The sequence below is a fragment of the Hyla sarda genome, chromosome 3 (assembly GCF_029499605.1).
Source record: "Hyla sarda isolate aHylSar1 chromosome 3, aHylSar1.hap1, whole genome shotgun sequence".
In the NCBI taxonomy this organism is placed as follows: Eukaryota; Metazoa; Chordata; class Amphibia; order Anura; family Hylidae; genus Hyla; species Hyla sarda.
Genome location: NC_079191.1, coordinates 336,587,195 through 336,608,062, shown reverse-complemented (window position 1 = coordinate 336,608,062; position 20,868 = coordinate 336,587,195). Strand labels below are relative to the sequence as shown.

At 42.7% G+C, this 20,868-nt stretch overlaps 1 protein-coding gene across 12 annotated transcripts in view; it reads right to left on the bottom strand.

Annotated features, from left to right (window-relative positions):
* Positions 1-20,868, bottom strand: part of UTRN (utrophin) — a 702,825-nt gene that overhangs the window by 57,260 nt on the left and 624,697 nt on the right. For all 12 annotated transcript variants that reach the window (XM_056567370.1, XM_056567374.1, XM_056567371.1 and 9 more), the window contains one exon: positions 10,627-10,793. In XM_056567370.1, coding sequence (XP_056423345.1) covers positions 10,627-10,793 — 167 coding nt within the window. The remainder of the gene's footprint in view (positions 1-10,626; positions 10,794-20,868) is intronic.

The window sequence follows — 20,868 nt, the reverse complement described above, 5'->3', positions numbered from 1 at the left end:
CTGGTGAGTGACGTCCCTGTTTTTTCTTGTTGTTGCATTTTCAAGATTGCCACTGTCTTTGGGGACTTGGAACCACTCAGATTTTAGTGCCTGCCAGCACTTATAAAGGAACTGTGTTACCCAGCCTTGGGAGATTGCGTTGTGCTACGAAGCAGTGTCAGGTACACACAAGTGGAGGGGGTAGCAGTGCCGGCTTTGTGTTCTTTTTGCTGGACTATCCATGTAAATGTTGATGCACTAGGTACAAAGATCATAGTGTGCAAATCTATTCATAATAAATTGTATGACTTTTTCTCAATGTTACATAGAGTGTATTCATCTTATACTTATGTATAATATAAGATCAAATCTTAGTCATTAAAAAGTTTTTTTTTCTTAATATAGCAATAGGATACTCAACTACTTAATATAATACAAATCCCGTGAAAGTCACTTGTCAATTAAAAGTTAATGAATTTATAGAAAAACTTTTAAATCCCAGTGAGAATATTGATATTTTTCCCCACTAGACAGGTTAACTACAATGTCACAGTTTGGAGCCATTAATTATTACAAGCCGCTATCTTTGTTTCTGACGCTCACTTCCACTTAATCAGTCCCGGACACCTTATCCTTTAATTGCCAAGTAAATTTAGTAGCGAATGATGAGCGCTGCCTTATTAACTTTGTCACATGAACACTAAGAGCTTAAGGAATCAGTGCCAACAAGCCGAAGGAGCGGAATGCTGAACACTGTTAACGTCTCACGTCAAAATATCTGCAGATTTATCAAATGTTACAGGAAAATGTAGAAAGATGTAAAACATTCCCTTTTTACGGGGAAAGAACACATTTGAAATGTAATTTGATCATCAGCCTTTATTGCCTTGATGATGAAACCAATGGCTTTAATACCACAATCTAAGACCTGGGAGGAGATACACAAATAAAATAATATGAAATTTCTATGTAACTCTGTAAAAATTCTATTTGCTACTTGCATGCACCTCTGCATAAGGTTTTATGAAAAGTGCTAGAGCAAGCTGTAATAAGCTTCCCTTAGAGGTATTTACAACAAAACAAGAAGAAAATAAAATAAATCTGGATTCAGTGGAAATCTGTGAAGAATCCTGGAGAACATAAAATCCTCAGTTCTGTTATTGAGCAGACAGTGGGCTGAGACGTGCAATTACAACTTTATTGAGATTATTATTGGTGTCCTTTTAAACTATTGATAGTGTCTCAGTGGGATGTTTATGCGTCTATTGTCTTGGCCTAATCAGATATGTACACAGTGAGACACTTCAGAAGAAACGGAGCCCCATTTCACAGTGTGACTGAGGTCAAAATGAAAATATTTAGCAACTGCAGAACCTAAAAGACCATGTGACTGGATATGAAATATCTTAGAAAGATGACCCCCAATCCCCTCTGTCATTACAGTGTGTGGCCAAATCTTCTTATGCCAAAAGCAGACGGACTAATGAGTTACACTGTTCCCACCAGAAGGCAGTTCACATCACCTTTTTCAATGTATATTCAAGAAAAACATAGACAAATGTATGCAGGTCTACATTTTTAAGTATGTTAACTGCTATATGCATCTATATGTTTTTAATGTTTCTATATGTTTTGACAAAAAAAAATGTTTTTGTATGCCTATCTCTTGTAAAGAACCTTGTTGAGAAAATAAAAAACATCAAGTATAAAAACATAAGTTTTTACATCTACATACATTTCCCACATACGCTGGTTAGGATTTCTTTTGATATTAATCCCACTGACTTTATACCTTGATGAACCTGTTCTTATCTTGCAGAAGAAACATGGTGGAATGAATGGAATCTTTTGTTACAATAATCCGGTTATGACAATAAGAAAATAACTTTGATATTACTCTATTGTGGTTATGTTGAATCAGACAGGTACTTTACTCCCTCACAATAATTATTGTCTTCTTTCCCCCTGTTCCCTTTGTTATTTTTTTTAACACACCTTAGAGTAAGAACCTTCCTTGAGGTTTGGGCCACCCTATTAGTGAGGTGGGTCACTCCAAAAGGGAGGGACAGACAGGGGGGATACAATATATAGGTTTGGCACTTATCCCTTATTTCTCATTTTTATCTGTATATTACTAGTATCTTGAATTTATCCCAGGAATTGTTAGGGCTTTTTTATATTATGTGGACTTTTTGTATATTTTCTTTTAATAGTGAATAAAGGTCATATGGAATTTTTCTTGCCTAATTAGTGACTTGTTCAAGGTGATTAGTCTGGAATTCTATACCACCAAGGACAGTATTGTTTGGTCAATCTGAGATGACCTATGAGTCTGTTTCAGTATAAAATTTCCCACAAAATGTTTAAAAAAGTGTACATCAGCAACACACTTTATTAGGAGGAAAGACAAACTTGATATGGTACCTTATTCTATTCCTCAAAAAAAATAAATGTCTACAGAGGTAAAGAGGGAAAAATGCTGTTACAAGTATGCATGTTTGAAAATGTTTTTCTAAATAAAGATTGGGTATGGGCTTGGAAACCTAAATGGTTTCAATGTGTTTTTTTCATGCATTTTAATATATGGAATATATTTTTCAATATATGTTATATAATATATATATAAACATATATATATATATATATATATATATATATATATATATATATATACACATACACTAGCTTTTGCCCGCGGCTTCATATATTGTTGTCATATCCCAACCCTATATACCGACCTCCTATCCCAACCTCCTATCTCGTCCTCCTATCTTGACCTCCTATCCAGACCTCCTATCCTGTCCTCCTATCCCGTCCTCATATCTCGACCTCATATCCCGTCCTCCTATCTCGACCTCCTATCTCGACCTCCTATCCCGACCTCCTATCCCGTCCTGCTATCCCGTCCTGCTATCCCGTCCTCCTATCTCGACCTCCTATCCCAACCTTCTATCCCATCCTCCTATCCCGTCTTCCTATCCTGTCCTCATATCCCTTCCTCATATCTCGACCTCCAATCCCGTCCTCCTTTCCAGACCTCCTTTTCTGTTCTCCTATTTCGACCTCCTATCTCGACCTCCTATCCCGACCAGCTTTCCCGACCTCCTATTCCATCCTGATATCCCGTCCTCCTATCCCGTCCTCACATCCCGTCCTCACATCCCGTCCTCCTATCTCGACCTCCTATCCTGTCTTGCTATCCCGTCCTCCTATCTCGACCTCCAATCCCAAACTCCTATCCCATCCTCCTATCCTGTCCTTATATCTCGACCTATCTCGACCTCCTATCTCGACCTCCTATCCTGTCCTCCTATCCCGACCTCCTTTCCTGTTCTCCTTTTTCGACCTCCTATCTCGACCTCCTAACTCGACCTCCTATCCCGACCTCCTATTCCGACCTCCTATCCCCACCACCTTTCCCGACCTCCTATCCCGTCCTCCTATCTCGACCTCCTATCTTGACCTCCTATCCCGACCCAAAATATTTGTACCAGGTTGTCACGATTCGGCTGGCTGGAGGTGGATCCTCTGTGCCAGAGAGGAATTGGCGTGGACCGTGTTGGTGGACCGGTTCTAAGTTGCTACTGGTATTCACCAGAGCCCGCCGCAAAGCGGGATGGTCTTGCAGCGGCGGTAGCAACCAGGTCGTATCCACCAGCAACGGCTCAACCTCTCTGACTGCTGAAGATAAGCGCGGTACAAGGGAGTAGACAAGAGCAAGGTCGGACGTAGCAGAAGGTCAGGGCAGGCAGCAAGGATCGTAGTCAGGGGCAACGGCAGGAGGTCTGGAACACAGGCTAGGAACACACAAGGAAACGCTTTCACTGGCACAATGGCAACAAGATCCGGCGAGGGAGTGCAGGGGAAGTGAGGTATAAGTAGGGAGTGCACAGGTGAACATACTGATTAAGCCTGCTGCGCCAATCAGTGGCGCAGTGGCCCTTTAAATTGCAGAGACCCGGCGCGCGGGCGCCCTAAGGAGCAGGGCCGCGCGTGCCGGGACAAGACAGACGGGGAACGGGTCAGGTAGGGGAGCCGGGATGCGCATCGCGAGCGGGCGCCTCCCGCATCGCGAATCGCATCCCGGCTGAGAGTGATATTGCAGCGCACCCGGTCAGCAGGTCTGACCGGGGCGCTGCGAATGAGAGGATGCTGCGAGCGCTCTGGGGAGGAGCGGGGACCCCTCTTCTTGGAGCCTGAGAACCTGAGGATAAGACTTTTGTCTAGGATGTTGTCCTCAGGTTCCCAGGATCTCTCCTCTGGGCCACAGCCTTCCCAATCCACCCAAAAAAAATTTCTCCCTCTGACAGTCTTGGAGGCCAGAATCTCCTTCACGGAGAAGACGTCAGAAGAACCGGAAACAGGAGTGGGAGAAACAAGTTTGGGAGAGAAGCGGTTAATGATGAGTGGTTTAAGGAGAGAGACATGGAAGGCATTGGGAATAGGAAGAGAAGGAGGAAGAAGGAGTTTGTAAGAGACAGGGTTAATCTGGCACAAGACTTTGAAAGGGCCAAGATAGCGTGGTCCCAGTTTGTAACTGGGGACACGAAAGCGGACATATTTAGCGGAGAGCCATACCTTGTCTCCGGGAGCAAAAATGGGGGGAGTTCTTCTTTTCTTATCGGCAAATATTTTCATCCGGGATGAAGCCTGTAAAAGAGAATTTTGGGTCTCTTTCCATATGGTGGAAAGATCACGAGTCACTTCATCCACAGCGGGCAAACCAGAGGGCAAGGGAGTAGGGAGGGGGGGAAGAGGGTGACGGCCGTACACCACGAAAAATGGGGATTTAGCAGAAGATTCGGAGACTCTGAAGTTGTATGAGAATTCGGCCCATGGTAGAAGATCTGCCCAGTCATCCTGGCGGGAGGAAACAAAATGCCGTAAATAGTCACCCAGGACCTGATTAATTCTTTCTACTTGCCCATTGGATTGGGGATGATAAGAAGAAGAGAAGTTTAATTTGATCTTGAGCTGTTTACAGAGGGCCCTCCAGAATTTAGACACGAATTGGACGCCTCTATCCGAGACGATATGCGTGGGCAAACTGTGAAGGCGAAAAATGTGTACAAAAAATTGCTTTGCCAACTGAGGCGCTGAAGGAAGACCAGGAAGAGGAATAAAATGTGCCATCTTGGAAAATCGATCAACGACCACCCAAACAACTGTGTTGCACAGGCCAAAGGGCATGACCAGATACTCAAAGTGTCCATCTCTGGTGTTAAATGCAGTCTTCCATTCGTCCCCCTCCCTGATGCGGATGAGATTATAAGCACCTCTTAAGTCCAGTTTGGTAAAGATGTGGGCGCCTTGTAGGCGATCAAAGAGTTCCGAGATAAGAGGTAAGGGGTAGCGGTTTTTTACCGTGATTTTATTAAGTCCGCGGTAATCAATGCAAGGGCGTAGGGAGCCATCTTTTTTGGACACAAAAAAAAATCCAGCTCCGGCAGGAGAGGAGGACTTGCGGATAAACCCCTTTTTTAAATTCTCCTGGATGTACTCCGACATGGCTAGAGTCTCTGGAGCAGACAGAGGATAGATTCTGTCCTGGGGTGGAGTAGTACCCGGGAGGAGGTCAATAGGACAGTCATAAGGACTGTGAGGAGGTAAAGTCTCTGCTTGCTTTTTGCAAAAAACATCAGCATAGTCCATATAAGCCTTAGGAAGACCGGATACAGGGGGAACCACAGGGTCACGACAGGGAGTACTGGGAACCTGTTTAAGACAGTCCTTGTGACAAGAAGTACCCCAGTTCTTGATTTCTCCTGTGGACCAATCAAGGGTTGGGGAATGGCGTTGAAGCCACGGTAATCCAAGAAGAATTTCAGAAGTGCAGTTGGAGAGGACCAAAAATTCAATTTTTTCGTGATGAGGTCCGATGCACATTAGGAGAGGTTCCGTGCGGTAACGCACGGTACAGTCCAATCTTTCATTGTTAACAGAATTGATGTAGAGGGGTCTGGCGAGACTGGTCACCGGGATGTTGAACCTGTTGATGAGAGAGGCCAAAATAAAATTTCCTGCAGATCCGGAATCCAAGAAGGCCATAGCAGAGAAGGTAGAAGAAGATATCCGCACAGGCACAGTAAGGCGTGGAGAAGCAGAGTTCACCTCAAGAACTGTCTCACCTTTGTGCGGAGTCAGCGTACGTCTTTCCAGGCGGGGAGGACGGATAGGACAAGAAGTGTTCGGTACCGGCACAGTACAGGCAAAGATTCTCCATGCGGCGTCGTGTCCTCTCTTGAGGTGTCAAGTGAGACCGGTCAACTTGCATAGCCTCCACGGTGGGAGGCACAGGAACGGATTGCAGAGGACCAGAGGAGAGAGGAGCCGGGGAGAGAAACCGCCTTGTGCGAACAAAGTCCATATGCTGGCGGAGCTCCTGACGCCTTTCGGAAAAACGCATGTCAATGCGGGTGGCAAGATGAATAAGTTCATGCAGGTTAGCAGGAATTTCTCGTGCGGCCAGCACATCTTTAATATTGCTGGATAGGCATTTTTTAAAGGTCGCGCAGAGGGCCTCATTATTCCAGGATAATTCGGAGGCAAGAGTACGGAATTGGATGGCGTACTCGCCAACAGAAGAATTACCCTGGACCAGGTTCAGCAGGGCAGTCTCAGCAGAAGAGGCTCGGGCAGGTTCCTCAAAGACACTTCGAATCTCTGTGAAGAAGGAGTGTACAGAGGCAGTGACAGGGTCATTGCGGTCCCAGAGCGGTGTGGCCCATGACAGAGCTTTCCCAGACAGAAGGCTGACTACGAAAGCCACCTTAGACCTTTCAGTAGGAAACTGGTCCGACATCATCTCCAAGTGCAGGGAACATTGCGAAAGAAAGCCACGGCAAAACTTAGAGTCCCCATCAAATTTATCCGGCAAGGATAATCGTAGGCCGGAAGCGGCCACTCGCTGCGGAGGAGGTGCAGGAGCTGGCGGAGGAGATTGTTGCTGGAGCTGTGGTAATAGCTGCTGTAGCATCACGGTCAGTTGAGACAGCTGGTGGCCTTGTTGCGCTATCTGTTGCGACTGCTGGGCGACCACCGTGATGAGGTCGGCGACAACTGGCAGTGGGACTTCAGCGGGATCCATGGCCGGATCTACTGTCACGATTCGGCTGGCTGGAGGTGGATCCTCTGTGCCAGAGAGGGATTGGCGTGGACCGTGTTGGTGGACCGGTTCTAAGTTGCTACTGGTATTCACCAGAGCCCGCCGCAAAGCGGGATGGTCTTGCAGCGGCGGTAGCAACCAGGTCGTATCCACCAGCAACGGCTCAACCTCTCTGACTGCTGAAGATAAGCGCGGTACAAGGGAGTAGACAAGAGTAAGGTCGGACGTAGCAGAAGGTCAGGGCAGGCAGCAAGGATCGTAGTCAGGGGCAACGGCAGGAGGTCTGGAACACAGGCTAGGAACACACAAGGAAACGCTTTCACTGGCACAATGGCAACAAGATCCGGCGAGGGAGTGCAGGGGAAGTGAGGTATAAGTAGGGAGTGCACAGGTGAACATACTGATTAAGCCTGCTGCGCCAATGAGTGGCGCAGTGGCCCTTTAAATTGCAGAGACCCGGCGCGCGCGCGGCCCCACTCCTTAGGGACAAGGAGTTAGGGCCAGGACAAGACAGACGGGGAACGGGTCAGGTACGGGAGCCGGGATGCGCATCGCGAGCGGGCGCCTCCCGCATCGCGAATCGCATCCCGGCTGAGAGTGATATTGCAGCGCACCCGGTCAGCAGGTCTGACCGGTGTGCTGCGAATGAGAGGATGCTGCGAGCGCTCCGGGGAGGAGCGGGGACACGGAGCGCTCGGCGTAACACAGGTATTGAAATATCTCCAGCCGTACGGAAGTTATGTGGGAACATACATTTCCCATTGATTTACATGGGACTTTAAACAAAAACCCTGACCCTGGCAAATGGAGGTGAGTAAGGGTTAAATTACCTATCCTATGTTTGTTGTTGACATATAAGTAACATGTGTGCCAAGATTCATGTTAATATCTTTAGCTGTTTGGACGTGATGCTGGAACATACACACATACAGCTTCTAGCTTCAAAATTTAAAGACTTCCATACAAACTTTCAACTCCTTTTTCACCCCCTTAAGGGTTGAATTTCAAAAAATCGAAAAAGGCTGGGCGTTGATGAGTCTGTGAGTCAGACCTTCTCTTTTTATATATATATATATATATATATATATATATATATATATATATATAGATATAATATATATTACGATATATGATGGATAGCCAAACTATGATGTGAACATCCTATAAATGTTGCAGTCTAAAATTGATAGTTGAAAATTCCAAATCCTACAGACAAGTACTGGTATAAATAGACTTGATAACAGAGTGTTGTATTAAATCTTAAAGGAGTTTATCACAAACACTTATTCCCTATCCACAGGAGTAAGTGTATGATCTTCAGGGGGTCTAATGTCTAGGACTCACAGCGATTATGTGAATAGGACTCCCAAAGCGCCTGTCTAAATAGAGAGAAGTTCAAGTATGTGAAATGCTGCTCCTTCCATTGTCTTTGGGGGGACCAAACAGCCAAGTACAATATTTGGCTATCTTCAGCACTATCACAGAGAATGAGGGGAGCATTGGTAAGAAATGCTCATTGCAGCTCTGTTCAAACTGTAAGATTGCAGGGGGTCCCAACAGTCAAAACATCTGCGATCGCACACTCATTCCCTATCCTATAGATAGGGAATAAGTGTTAATGGTAGTGAAATCTCTTTAACTTTATAGAGGATATCATTTAGGGAAATGATATATAGTGATGCCCTCAAAACTCCTGAGACCCCCAACTGTTTGAGTAAAGGCCAGTTATTTTGCTTTTATCTATGTGCCTGTTTTGATTTATTACTAATAAAAAACAATAATAATTACTATCATATGTTGTCTCGCAAATTCCGCTACTTGAGCATCAACTCAGGCATATCATACTGGGCGACCATACTTGACAACATAACGACTGACAACATCCTACAGGCCCTTCTGACAGCAGCTAAACACCTCCCTTCTACATTCTCTGCACAAAAGTTACACAAAACTCTCTATGCTGCTTTTTACACATTTAGTGTAAAACCAAAAACCTCTCAAACTTGTAAGTTATAAATTGGGGGAGGTCCGACCGCTGGGACCCCCGGGATCTCCTGAATGGGGCCCTGGTAGTCTGTCGGAAGTGGCCGTTCCAACCCTCGCAGGAAGCCGTGGCCGACACGCCCCTCCATGTATGGAGGGGCGCGACGGCCTCCATTCCATGCGGGAGTCAGCATTCAGCACGCCCCCTTCCAGCAGACTGCCGGAGCCCCGTTCCGAAGATCGCGGGGGGTTCCAGCAGTCGGACCCCCCGCAATCTATAACTTATCCCCTATCCTTTCACTACACTACTCCTTAAACTTTCAACTAAAACAGATTTTTGCAGCAACAAAACAGAAGCAGAATGCTCTTTGCAGTGCTGCTTTACTACAGTTATTATATACTTGTGGTGCTTCTATCTGTATTGTTCACTGATAAGTGTTCCTTACAGAGATCTTCACCTAACACCTGCTATTTCTATAATGGCTGCTTAAGCTATGTGCATAGGCTTTTATAGCCAACCTTGTACTGGCTCATGCCTGCTGGCTAACAGAAGTGGCATAATGGGATCCACTGATGTCATGAGATCCTTTTCTCCTTCTCCTTTCTTTCATGTGGCTGATGCTAATTTGAGAAGGTTTTGCCAAACCAACTTTAAGCTGAACCGAACTTTTAGCAAAGTTCTGACTAAACTTGGGTTCTACAGGTTTGGTTTACTCATCTCTAATAAAGATTCACTTCATAATGAATTACAATGTATCTGTGTCATTGGTCATTAAATTCTGTAAAAACAAATCCATGACGTAAGTGCAGCAGCTTGAGCACAGCTGTCAATTGAAGGCAATAAGTAATAAACTTTGCAGAACAAAACTTTCATAAAAAAAATAAAATAAATTTCAAACACGAAAACAGATTTTAGCTAAAATCCATTGAAGTAAATATTTACTTCCAAAGACTAGAAAATATTGTCTCCTACTGGATATGCTCAGCATGACACTAGTTAATTAAAATGCTAGGCAAAATAATGTCTTGGCCCTATGTGGATGAAAGAATTCTCTGACTAGTGGATAAAAAAAAGATTTCTGAACATCAGTCTATTTAATTAATATACAGAACACAATATGATGCCGGAAATGTTATACCAGGGCATTATTCTTTCCTCTAAAGTTTCATAGTTATATTACTGGACACATGGAGGAATTAAAAGGTCTCTAAAAGTTATGATAAATGTCCATAGAAACAAAAATAGAAATAAACATAAAAAAAATAAATAAGAAATAAATAAATCAAACAATACATTTTCTGTTAAAAGAAACGGTCCAAAAAACCTGATATATTATATTTTGCCTAAACATAAGAGAGGACAGTGCATGACATAGGGATTCAAAGAACACCAAAGAGGGAATTTCTAAGTGATTTTCCATCCATTTCTGAACTACACTAGTTTGGACCAAAGTGTTATTTAAGTAATATAAAAATGGGACAACTCAAGAGTTCTTTAAGCCAAATCATTTTCCAGTAATGTTAGACTTTTTTGGCACACAAGTCTTGGATGAACCTACCTGAACCCAACAATTGGACATTCTTTGCAGATATTACACTTGGCTTGATGCTTCGCCGTTTCAGCAGCTGCCACTCTGTGCAAAACAGGCAGCCACACCATGGACTGAGGTTCCAATCGCATCCACTCAATGAACTGTTTCACATTGATCTCTGGCTTGTTTTGTGCCTGCAGATGAATGAGGAAATCATGGTAAATTACAGCATTCTTCCATCTATGGCAGAGCAAAAATAAAGCAAATTTGCTGCTATTATTTGGTTCATCTAGAAATGCTAAATACTTGTAATGCCTGATTACTCAATAGAATGTCATTAGCATTTGGAAAAAAAATCTGTTCTCTGTAGAATTCTTTCCTCTTTGTTAAAATAGTTTCTCTGCAATGAGTACATGAGATGCAACTAGACATTAAAGGGGTATTGTGGCCAAAGGATAGGGGATAAGATGTCTGAACGTGGGGGCCCCATTGTGTGATGTCACGAGGGGGCATGGCGGGACATCACGTCTCCAGTCCCGGAAACACAGAGGTTTCTGAGACTGGAGCAGCAGCCTCGCATAGAATGCGGGTGCTGCATGGAGATCGGGGGGAATTGGGTCCCAAAAGAAAGAAGCACTCTGATTTTTTGGCCCTATTTAGGCACAATCAATATCACTAGTCATACAGCGGTATTTGTGTTATTCCAGCACAGCTGCATCTATGTGTATCATTACTGTTACTTGGTCATTTGACCAGCAATTTAACTTACAGAAAGTCCCTGTGCTTAACCCCTTAAGGACTCAGCCCATTTGGACCTTAAGGACCAAGACAATTTTATTTTTACATTTTCGTTTTTTCCTCCTCACCTTCAAAAAATGATAACTCTTTTATATTTTCATCCACAGACTAGTATGAGGGCTTGTTTTTTGTGCGACCAGTTGTCCGTTGTAATGCCATCACTCACTTTACCATAAAATGTATGGCGCAAAAAAAATACAATTTGTGTGGGGAAATTAAAAATAAAACCACAATTTGGCAAATTTTGTAAGGTTTTGTTTTCACGCCGTACAATTTATGGTAAAAATTACATGTGTTTTTTATTCTCTGGGTCAATATGATTAAAATGATACCCATGATTATACACTTTTCTATTACTGTTGCGCTTTAAAGAAATTGCAAACTTTTTAACCAAATTAGTACGTTTAAAATCCCCCTAATTTGAAGACCTATAACTTTTTCATTTTTTCGTATAAGCAGTGGTATGAGGGCTTACTTTTTGCGCCGTGATCTGTACTTTTTATTAATACCATATTTGCTTATACAAAACTTTTATAAAATTTTTGATAAATTTTTTTGGGAATAAAATGTTATAAAAAAAAAGCAGCTATTTTGGCCTTTTTTTTTTTTTTTTTTTACGTTCACGCCGTTCACCGTACGGGATCATTTACATTTTATTTTAATAGTTCGGATATTTATGCACGCGGCGATACCAAATATGTATATAAAATAATTTTTTTACACTTTTTGGGAGTAAAATAGGGAAAATGGGACAATTTAGGTTTTTATTGGGGGAGGGGGTTTTTCAAATTTTTTTTACTTTATTTTTTTACTTTTATTTTTACACTCTTATAGTCCCCATAGGGGACTATTTATAGCAACCATTCGATTGCTAATGCTGTTCAGTGCTATGTATAGGATACAGCACTGATCAGCATTATCGGTCATCTTCTGCTCTGGTCTGCGGGAAGGCAGATCAGAGCAGAAGACTCCCGGAAGGCAGCGGAGCCAGGGGAGGGGACCTCCGTCTGCCATGCAGGATGATCGGATCACCGCGGCAGTGCTGCGGGCGATCCGATCATCCTGTTAAGTGACCGCGATGCTGCAGATGTCGTGATCTGCATTGATCACGGCATCTGAGGGGTTAATGGCGGACATCCGCGGGATCGTGGGTGTCCGCCATTACCGGCAGGTACCTGGCTGCGATCCACAGCTGGGACCTGCCGCGCATGATGCCGGCATCGCTCCGATGCCCGCGATTATGCTCAGGACGTAAATGTACGTCCTGGTGCGTTAAGTACCACATCCCCAGGACGTACATTTATGTCCTGCGTCGTTAAGGGGTTAAAGGGGTTATCCAGGAAAAATACTTTTTTTTAATATATCAAGTGGCTCCATAAAGTTAAACAGATTTGTAAATTACTTCTATTAAAAAATCTTAATTCTTTCAGTACTTATGAGCTGCCGAAGTTCAGTTGTTCTTTTCTGTCTAAGTGCTCTCTGATGACACCTGTCTCGGGAACCGCCCAGTTTAGAAGCAAATCCCCATAGCAAACTTCTTCTACTCTGTGCAGTTCCTGAGACAAGCAGAGATGTCAGCAGAGAGCACTGTTGCCAGACAGAAAACAACAACTCAACTTCAGCAGCTGATAATTATTGAAAGGATTAAGATTTTTTAATAGAAGTAATTTACAAATCTGTTTAACTTTCTGGAGCCAGTTAATATAAAAAAAAATGTAGGGTATATGGGGTGTAGCTGTGCGGTGACTAAAGGGTGTCTGATTAACCCTTTCTATTTGTGACGGCAGGGTGAGAGCTCCTCTGCAATGCTTGTCCTACCGCCACCCTTCCCAAGAGCGATTGGGAGGTATGGAATAATTGAATGTCCACAACCGGAGAGTGTGCTGAAAACAGATTTTATGCAAGCTTCATAACCGGAACAGTCTCTATACAGGCAAAGTCTCTTTGAGATTGACAGTGGTTGGGACCTCGTGAGTCTATTGAGCTTAGGAAGGTAATTGTTGCAGTGATCCACTGGATTTAGGGGTTTAGATTCGGTCCAGTAATCACGCTAGCTTAAGCGGGAATTGAGATTTTAACTCACGGTTTAGTTTAGGCCTAGCTTGTCTTTGAAAGTTGCGCAGATCCGTCCTGCTAGTTCGGCATCCACAAGAGTAGCAACCCAAGAGAGCGATCATTGGCTACAGCTCCCTTATATGGGCAGGGGCTGGACTAAAGCTCATTGGTCCAATACATCTGTCAATCATCTTTACAAAGGGTTATGGGTAAACATGTGACCCAAGGATCTCCAAAGGTCCTCCAACATACCATTGAGGAATTAACATAGTCACATGACCGAAGGTCCTGCGACGCTACCAAGGTAAGTAGACTAATATGCATTATATTAGATATTTACATTATTAAATATGTACAAATAAACATTATAAAATTAGAGAAGGAGGAGGCGACTAGGGGCTCTCCCACCTGGGGGCCCTACCTGAACGTAGTAACTCTGACTTTGGGGACCACCATACAAGGTACCGTATGCAATACGGTACCGGGACACCACAAGTTTTTTCCTGGAATACCCCTTTAATGTGTCAAAAGAAAATCAAATTCTGGGTCAGCTGACTTCTGGTGAACTACAGGATTACTTTTTCACCAGTTAGATTACTCTTGTCAGCTCACAGACCCCTCCATGCCTAGATCGGTATACTGCTGCTATCTCTGTGGGATCAGAATATATAGTAGATATACACCTCCCCTGAGAATATGTTCACGCATTGCATTTCTTGCAGCATTGTTTGTTTTTTTTAGTGATTTTCCCAAAAAGTGTGTAAAAAAAGGTGCTATTTTGTGCAAATCATCATAAAAAAATTAGTAATTTTGTAAAATCAAAGCAAGGATAGCCAAAAATAAAGGATAAATGTGAAAAATACAGTATACAATTTAGTGTCAGAACACTGCTTAACCTCTTAAGGACTCAGCCCATTTTGGCCTTAAGGACTCAGACAATTTAATTTTTACGTTTTCATTTTTTCCTCCTCGCCTTCTAAAAATCATAACTCTTTTATATTTTCATCCACAGACTAGTATGAGGGCTTGTTTTTTGCGCGACCAGTTGTCCTTTGTAATGACATAACTCATTATATCATAAAATGTATGGCGCAACCAAAAAACACTATTTTTGTGGGGAAATTAAAACGAAAAACGCAATTTTGCTAATTTTGGAAGGTTTTGTTTTCACGCCGTACAATTTATGGTAAAAGTGACGTGTGTTCTTTATTCTGAGGGTCAATACGATTAAAATGATACCCATTATTATATACTTTTATATTATTGTTGCGCTTAAAAAAAAATCACAAACTTTTTAACCAAATTAGTACGTTTATAATCCCTTTATTTTGATGACCTCTAACTTTTTTATTTTTCCGTATAAGTGGCGGTATGGGGGCTCATTTTTTGCGCCATGATCTGTACTTTTTTTTATACCACATTTGCATATAAAAAACTTTTAATACATTTTTTATAATTTTTTTTTTAATAAAATGTATTTAAAAAGTAGGAATTTTGGACTTTTTTTATTTTTTTTCGTTCACGCCGTTCACCGTACGGGATCATTAACATTTTATTTTAATAGTTCGGACATTTACGCACGCGGCGATACCAAATATGTCTATAAAAAATGTTTTTTACGCTTTTTGGGGGTAAAATAGGAAAAAACGGACGTTTTACTTTTTTATTGGGGGAGGGGATTTTTCACTTTTTTTTTTACTTTTACTTTTACATTTTTTTACATTTTTTTTACACTTGAATAGTCCCCATAGGGGACTATTCATAGCAATACCATGATTGCTAATACTGATCTGTTCTATGTATAGGACATAGAACAGATCAGTATTATCGGTCATCTCCTGCTCTGGTCTGCTCGATCACAGACCAGAGCAGGAGATGCCGGGAGCCGCACGGAGGAAGGAGAGGGGACCTCCGTGCGGCGTTATGAATGATCGGATCCCCGCAGCAGCGCTGCGGGCGATCCGATCGTTCATTTAAATCGCGAACCGCCGCAGATGCCGGGATCTGTATTGATCCCGGCACCTGAGGGGTTAATGGCGGACGCCCGCGAGATCGCGGGCGTCGGCCATTGCCGGCGGGTCCCTGGCTGCGATTAGCAGCCGGGATCAGCCGCGCATGACACGGGCATCGCTCCGATGCCCGCGGTTATGCTTAGGACGTAAATGTACGTCCTGGTGCGTTAAGTACCACCTCACCAGGACGTACATTTACGTCCTGCGTCCTTAAGGGGTTAAAGACTTAAAATCTTTATTAAAAAATAGCTTAATTATTATAATATGTCAAAACAAGTCACTAAAATATGCACTCTAAATAAGAAAATACTTTAAAACTGCACATAATGTGAACTGACCTCAACCCACTTATGAGTCTAATGAGTTCAACTGGGTAAACTCCAGCACTAGCAAGCCGATGAGATGATCAGGTGAAATTATCAAATGCCACACTGTCAGCCAGAGGACTAGTGGCAAATGTAGGACCTTCCCTATGCTTGCTACATTAGCTACAACAGGTATTGCTATTTTTACTGACTTGTGTCCTGATATTTGTCCTCTCTGGTTCTGACCCCAGATTGTTCTGGTTCTGATTCTGTCCGTGTTGTATCCTTAGGCTAGGTCCTGTGCACTTAGTTACGGTATGGACAGTCATCCAGTTGGGGGCAGCTTTCTAGGGCGAGCGAAGTAGGTAGGAACAATGGTGTATGTGGGGTCTAGGGCTGCACTGTTACTTTGATGGTGAGGAGAGTAATATCTAAAGCCCCAAAATTTACTATTATGACCTTTACACTAAGATGTTATATCATCAAATAATGTTTCAGAATACCCCATAAATATGAAAACATGATGTGAGTATAAAGTCCAATACAGTATATTAATCAATAGTCTTATTGTAGCTAATGTAAAGCCTTGGTTCACCACTGTACATCATGTTACACTTTATATAGAATTAACTTGCATAAGGTAGTATATATGTAATGAGTTACAACTTGTATTATTGTCCAGAGCTGCATTTAAACTTCTGCTTGCTTTAATATTCCAACTTTACTTGCTGAATTATTGCCTTGTGTTAAACAAACTCAAACTTAATTGTTGTAAGAACACAGGGATAAAAAAAAAAAGTCATTGTTAGTTGGCTGCACATGTTCTTATGTTAACAGGGGACATACTGCTGACAATGAGTAGAGATACATGCTGTGCACTACAAAGACTCCTGCACTCACCACTTACTGTTCAACCGACCGGCTTTACACTCCAATCGTGGACATCTCGGACGCGGTTGCAGCGACTGCCTGGGGCGCTCAGAGGCAACTGCTGGCGGTTTCGCGCAACTGTGCTTCTTCCAGCCTGGAGGCAGGAAGTAGCGCAGTCGCGCAAAACCGCCGGCAGCCACCTCTGAGCGCCCCACGCAGTCGCTGCAGCCGCGTCCGAGATGTCAATGATTGGAGTGTGAAGTTGTCGGTTGAAGGAGTCTTTGTAGTGAGCAGGATGTATCTCTACCCATTGCTCTAATTAGTCTACGTTTCCACCTAGCACCGCCGGACCACGCTATACGCAGACAATACCTCGCTACTCGGCTACAGTGACTCTCTATCCTGCTTGTTTCTACTAGTGGTCATCCTAGCAGTGCCATCCTACTGCCTCCTTTACTGCTGACAATGATGTAACTAAAAGGGTGCATGACCAATTCAGTGATCGTTCTTGCATCTGTGCTGTCAATATACAAATGGTCCCTCAACATACAATGGTAATCCGTTCCAAACGGACCATCGTTTGTTGAAACCATCGCATGTTGAGGGATCTGTGCAATGTAAAGTATAGGACAGTGGTCTACAACCTGCGGACCTCCAGATGTTGCAAAACTATAACACCCAGCATGCCCGGACAGCCGTTGGCTGTCCGGACATGCTGGTTGTTGTAGTTTTGCACCATCTGGAGGTCCGCAGGTTGTAGACCACTGTTAGACGAAGTTGTATTCACGTGTCCCCGCTGCTCCGGACCGTCACCGCTCGTCACCGCTGCCCGGGATGTCGCCGTCCATCGGTGTCGCTGCGTCCCCGAGGTGTCCCGACGCTCCGGCAAGGCCTCTGCTTCCCCGGCATCCGCGCTCTCCGTCGCCGCCATCACGTCACTACGCACGCCGCTCCTATTGGATGACGGGATGGTGTGCGCAGCAACGTGATGATGTCGATGGAGAGCGCAGACGATGCAGAGGACGCGCCGGAGCCCCGAGGACAGGTGAGTGACCATCACCCGAGCTCACGGGGCAACGTAAACGGCTATCCGGTGGCAGCTGAAGCAGTCTGTGCTCCCGGATAGCCATTTATGCGATGGCCCCGACATAAAAAAGCATTGTATGTTGATGCTGCCTTCAACATGCGATGGCCTCAGAGAGGCCATCGCATGTTGAAATTATCGTATGTCGGGGCCATCGTAGGTCGAGGGGTCACTGTAATTGTTGGATTGGTGCTTGTATCGGAAACATGATTTATTGTCTAAACATTTTGGGAAATATTCCTTATATTCTGGGGGAATGTCTTTACATCAGACACTGTACAGTAAGTAAATAAATGAATAATAAATAAATTAACAAATGAATAAATATATAAATTACTGCCCCACTATTTTATAAAAAATCTGCAGAATTGTGAATGCAGCTCTGGACCATAATACAGCCTTTGACTGAGGATAACTAAATATGACAGAAAAGGTAAAATAATGTACTAAAAATGTTAGTTACACACTGTTTAAAGTTGATCCTATGCATGATATTGAATCAGAGATACATTTGATCATTTAGGACATAGATCTCTTATTCCTAATAATACTGGCCAATAAAGTTGCAGGTTTATACAGAACATGCGTTACTTTGGCATCTTTTAAACATAGAAGTGTGTTATTTATTTACACAAATGCTTATCTGTGGGCAGAATACTGTGAATGCCAGCTCAGAATGCTAAAGAGCTGTAGCTATAAAACAAACAAATTACGCTCTAGTGTAGCAAAATTAAATACAAGAGAATGAATAAAACATCAGAAGAACTCGATCTTCTGCCAAACGTGATGAAGGTGTCGGTCGCCTGTGCATTTCATGTGAAAAGCTCATACAGGCTAAATTTCCTTCATACACTTGCTTCACATAACTAAAACCATAAAGATGAGCAATTCCACCATCACTTGGTCCAAATAAGACTGCAACAATTGGACACTAAGTAACTTTTTTTATGGTATAAATAGTGACCAAAAATACACTATTCTGGACTTTTGAATTTTTGTTATGTGTACGCCATTGACCGTGCGGTTTAATTAACAATGTATTTTTATAGTTCGGACATTTACGCACGTGGCGATACCACATGTTTTATTTACACAGTTTATTTTTTAAATGGGAAAAGGGGGATGATTCACAATTTTATTAGGGAAGGGGTTAAATCACATTTATTAACTTTTTTTTTTTACACATTGCTTTTTTTGCAATGTTATAGACCTCATAGGGGACTATAACATGCATTACACTGATCTCTTACACTGATCAGTGATATGACATAGTATAGCATTGATCAGTGTTTCTGCCGCTTGACTGCTCCTGCCCGGATCTTAGGCATGGAGCAGTCATTCGGCGATTGGACAACGAGGCAGGTAGGGATCCTCCTCGCATCCTGCAAGCTGTTCGGGGTGCCGCGATTTCACCGCGGTGGTCCCGAAAAGGACCACTGAGCTAACCGGTAATGTTTACTTTCATTTTTAGACGTGGTGATTAAATGGTTAATGCCGGACATCAGTCCGATCGGCGATGTCCGGCATTAGCCGTGGGTCCTGGTTACTTATAGCAACCGTACCCACCGGGTATGATGACTGCTCACCTGCTGAGCGCGCATCATACCTCAGAAGTTAACGGGTTAGTACAGTGGAAAACATTTTTTTATCATCTGGTGCCAGAAAGTCAAACAGATTTGTAAATTACTTCTATTTAAAAATCTTAATCCTTCCAGTACTTATCGGCTGCTGTATACGACAGAGAAAGTTGTGTAGTTCTGATCACAGTGCTCTCTGCTGACACCTCTGTCCATGTCAGGAACTGTCCAGAGCAGAAGAGGTTTGCTATGGGGATTTGCTACTTCTCTGGCCAGCTCCTAACATGGACAGAGGTGTCAGCAGAGAACACTGTGGTCATACAGAAAACCACACAGCTTCCTGTGGAGCATACAGCAGCTGATAAGTACTGGAAGGATTAAGATTTTTAAATAGTAGTAATTTAGTCATTTGTTTAACTTTCTGGCACCAGTTGATTGGAAAAAAAATTTTACATCAGGGTACCCCTGATGAGAATAACTATAAGAGATTTTATATCTGGCAGAATATTATGTATGTGCCTTAAAGCTTTTACATATATTTTTTTTAGTAGTTTGACTATCTATATATCTACACATCTATCATATACATCCACTTGCTTTTCTGGAGTTTCTGCAAATAGCCAAAATAGGGGAGATGCTTTTAAATATATATATATATATATATATATATATATATATATATATACACGCAGTGTAAATGTTGCTTTTTGTGACTTCATAATGGGAATGACTTTGATGGACCTTTTTATTTATGGGAGAGCAGACTTTCTGCAAACATTGAGAAAAATGTATCATTGTCTTTACAATGGCATTTTGGTTGTAAACATTTTTGAGCAATGCGCATTTCTGTGTGACTTTTTGTCACCCCTTGTTTCAGGGCTGTGTACTATAGAAGCCAATTTCCTTTTGGCAGATGCAGTGGATGCAAATTTATTTCTTAGACTTTTCTGAAAAGTTTTTGAGCAAGAGGATATTAAAAGTCTCAACCTCACGTCAATACTGACATGGTGTAAAAAAAAGGGTGGTCAATAATGCATAGCAAGCATGTATGCCAACATCCCTCATTTTAACAATAACTAGCTTAATTTTTCAATGCACATCATTTTAGAGAAACGGAAGCCTCATGTTTGTGGAAAGGTTTATTTTAAATAATTTATTTATGTGTGATATTTATAATGTTTATAATTGATTGCTTGTTTTTGGTTAATTTAAAGAGTATCTGTCACCAAATAAAATGTTCAATATAGTGTTCCTTGTGTAATTAGTAGACACTCTACTGGTCACTTGCTTTTAAAATTATCAACATAAATATGTTTAAAATGTAATAGAAAAAATGGCCATTAGGTGGCTCTGTTCTGTTCCCTGCAACAATTAATACAGTGAGTTTGTTCTTCTCCTGGCCTGGCAGGAGACCAAACTCAGGAAGTGCTTCTCTGCACAGAGCTTGATTGACAGCTGCACAGAAAGTGAAAGCTCCACAGATTCTTACAGAAAGCTGCACAGACTAAAACCTGCAGGAGAGCCCCACTGATAGCAACACAGACTGAAACATGCACAGAGCCTGAGGT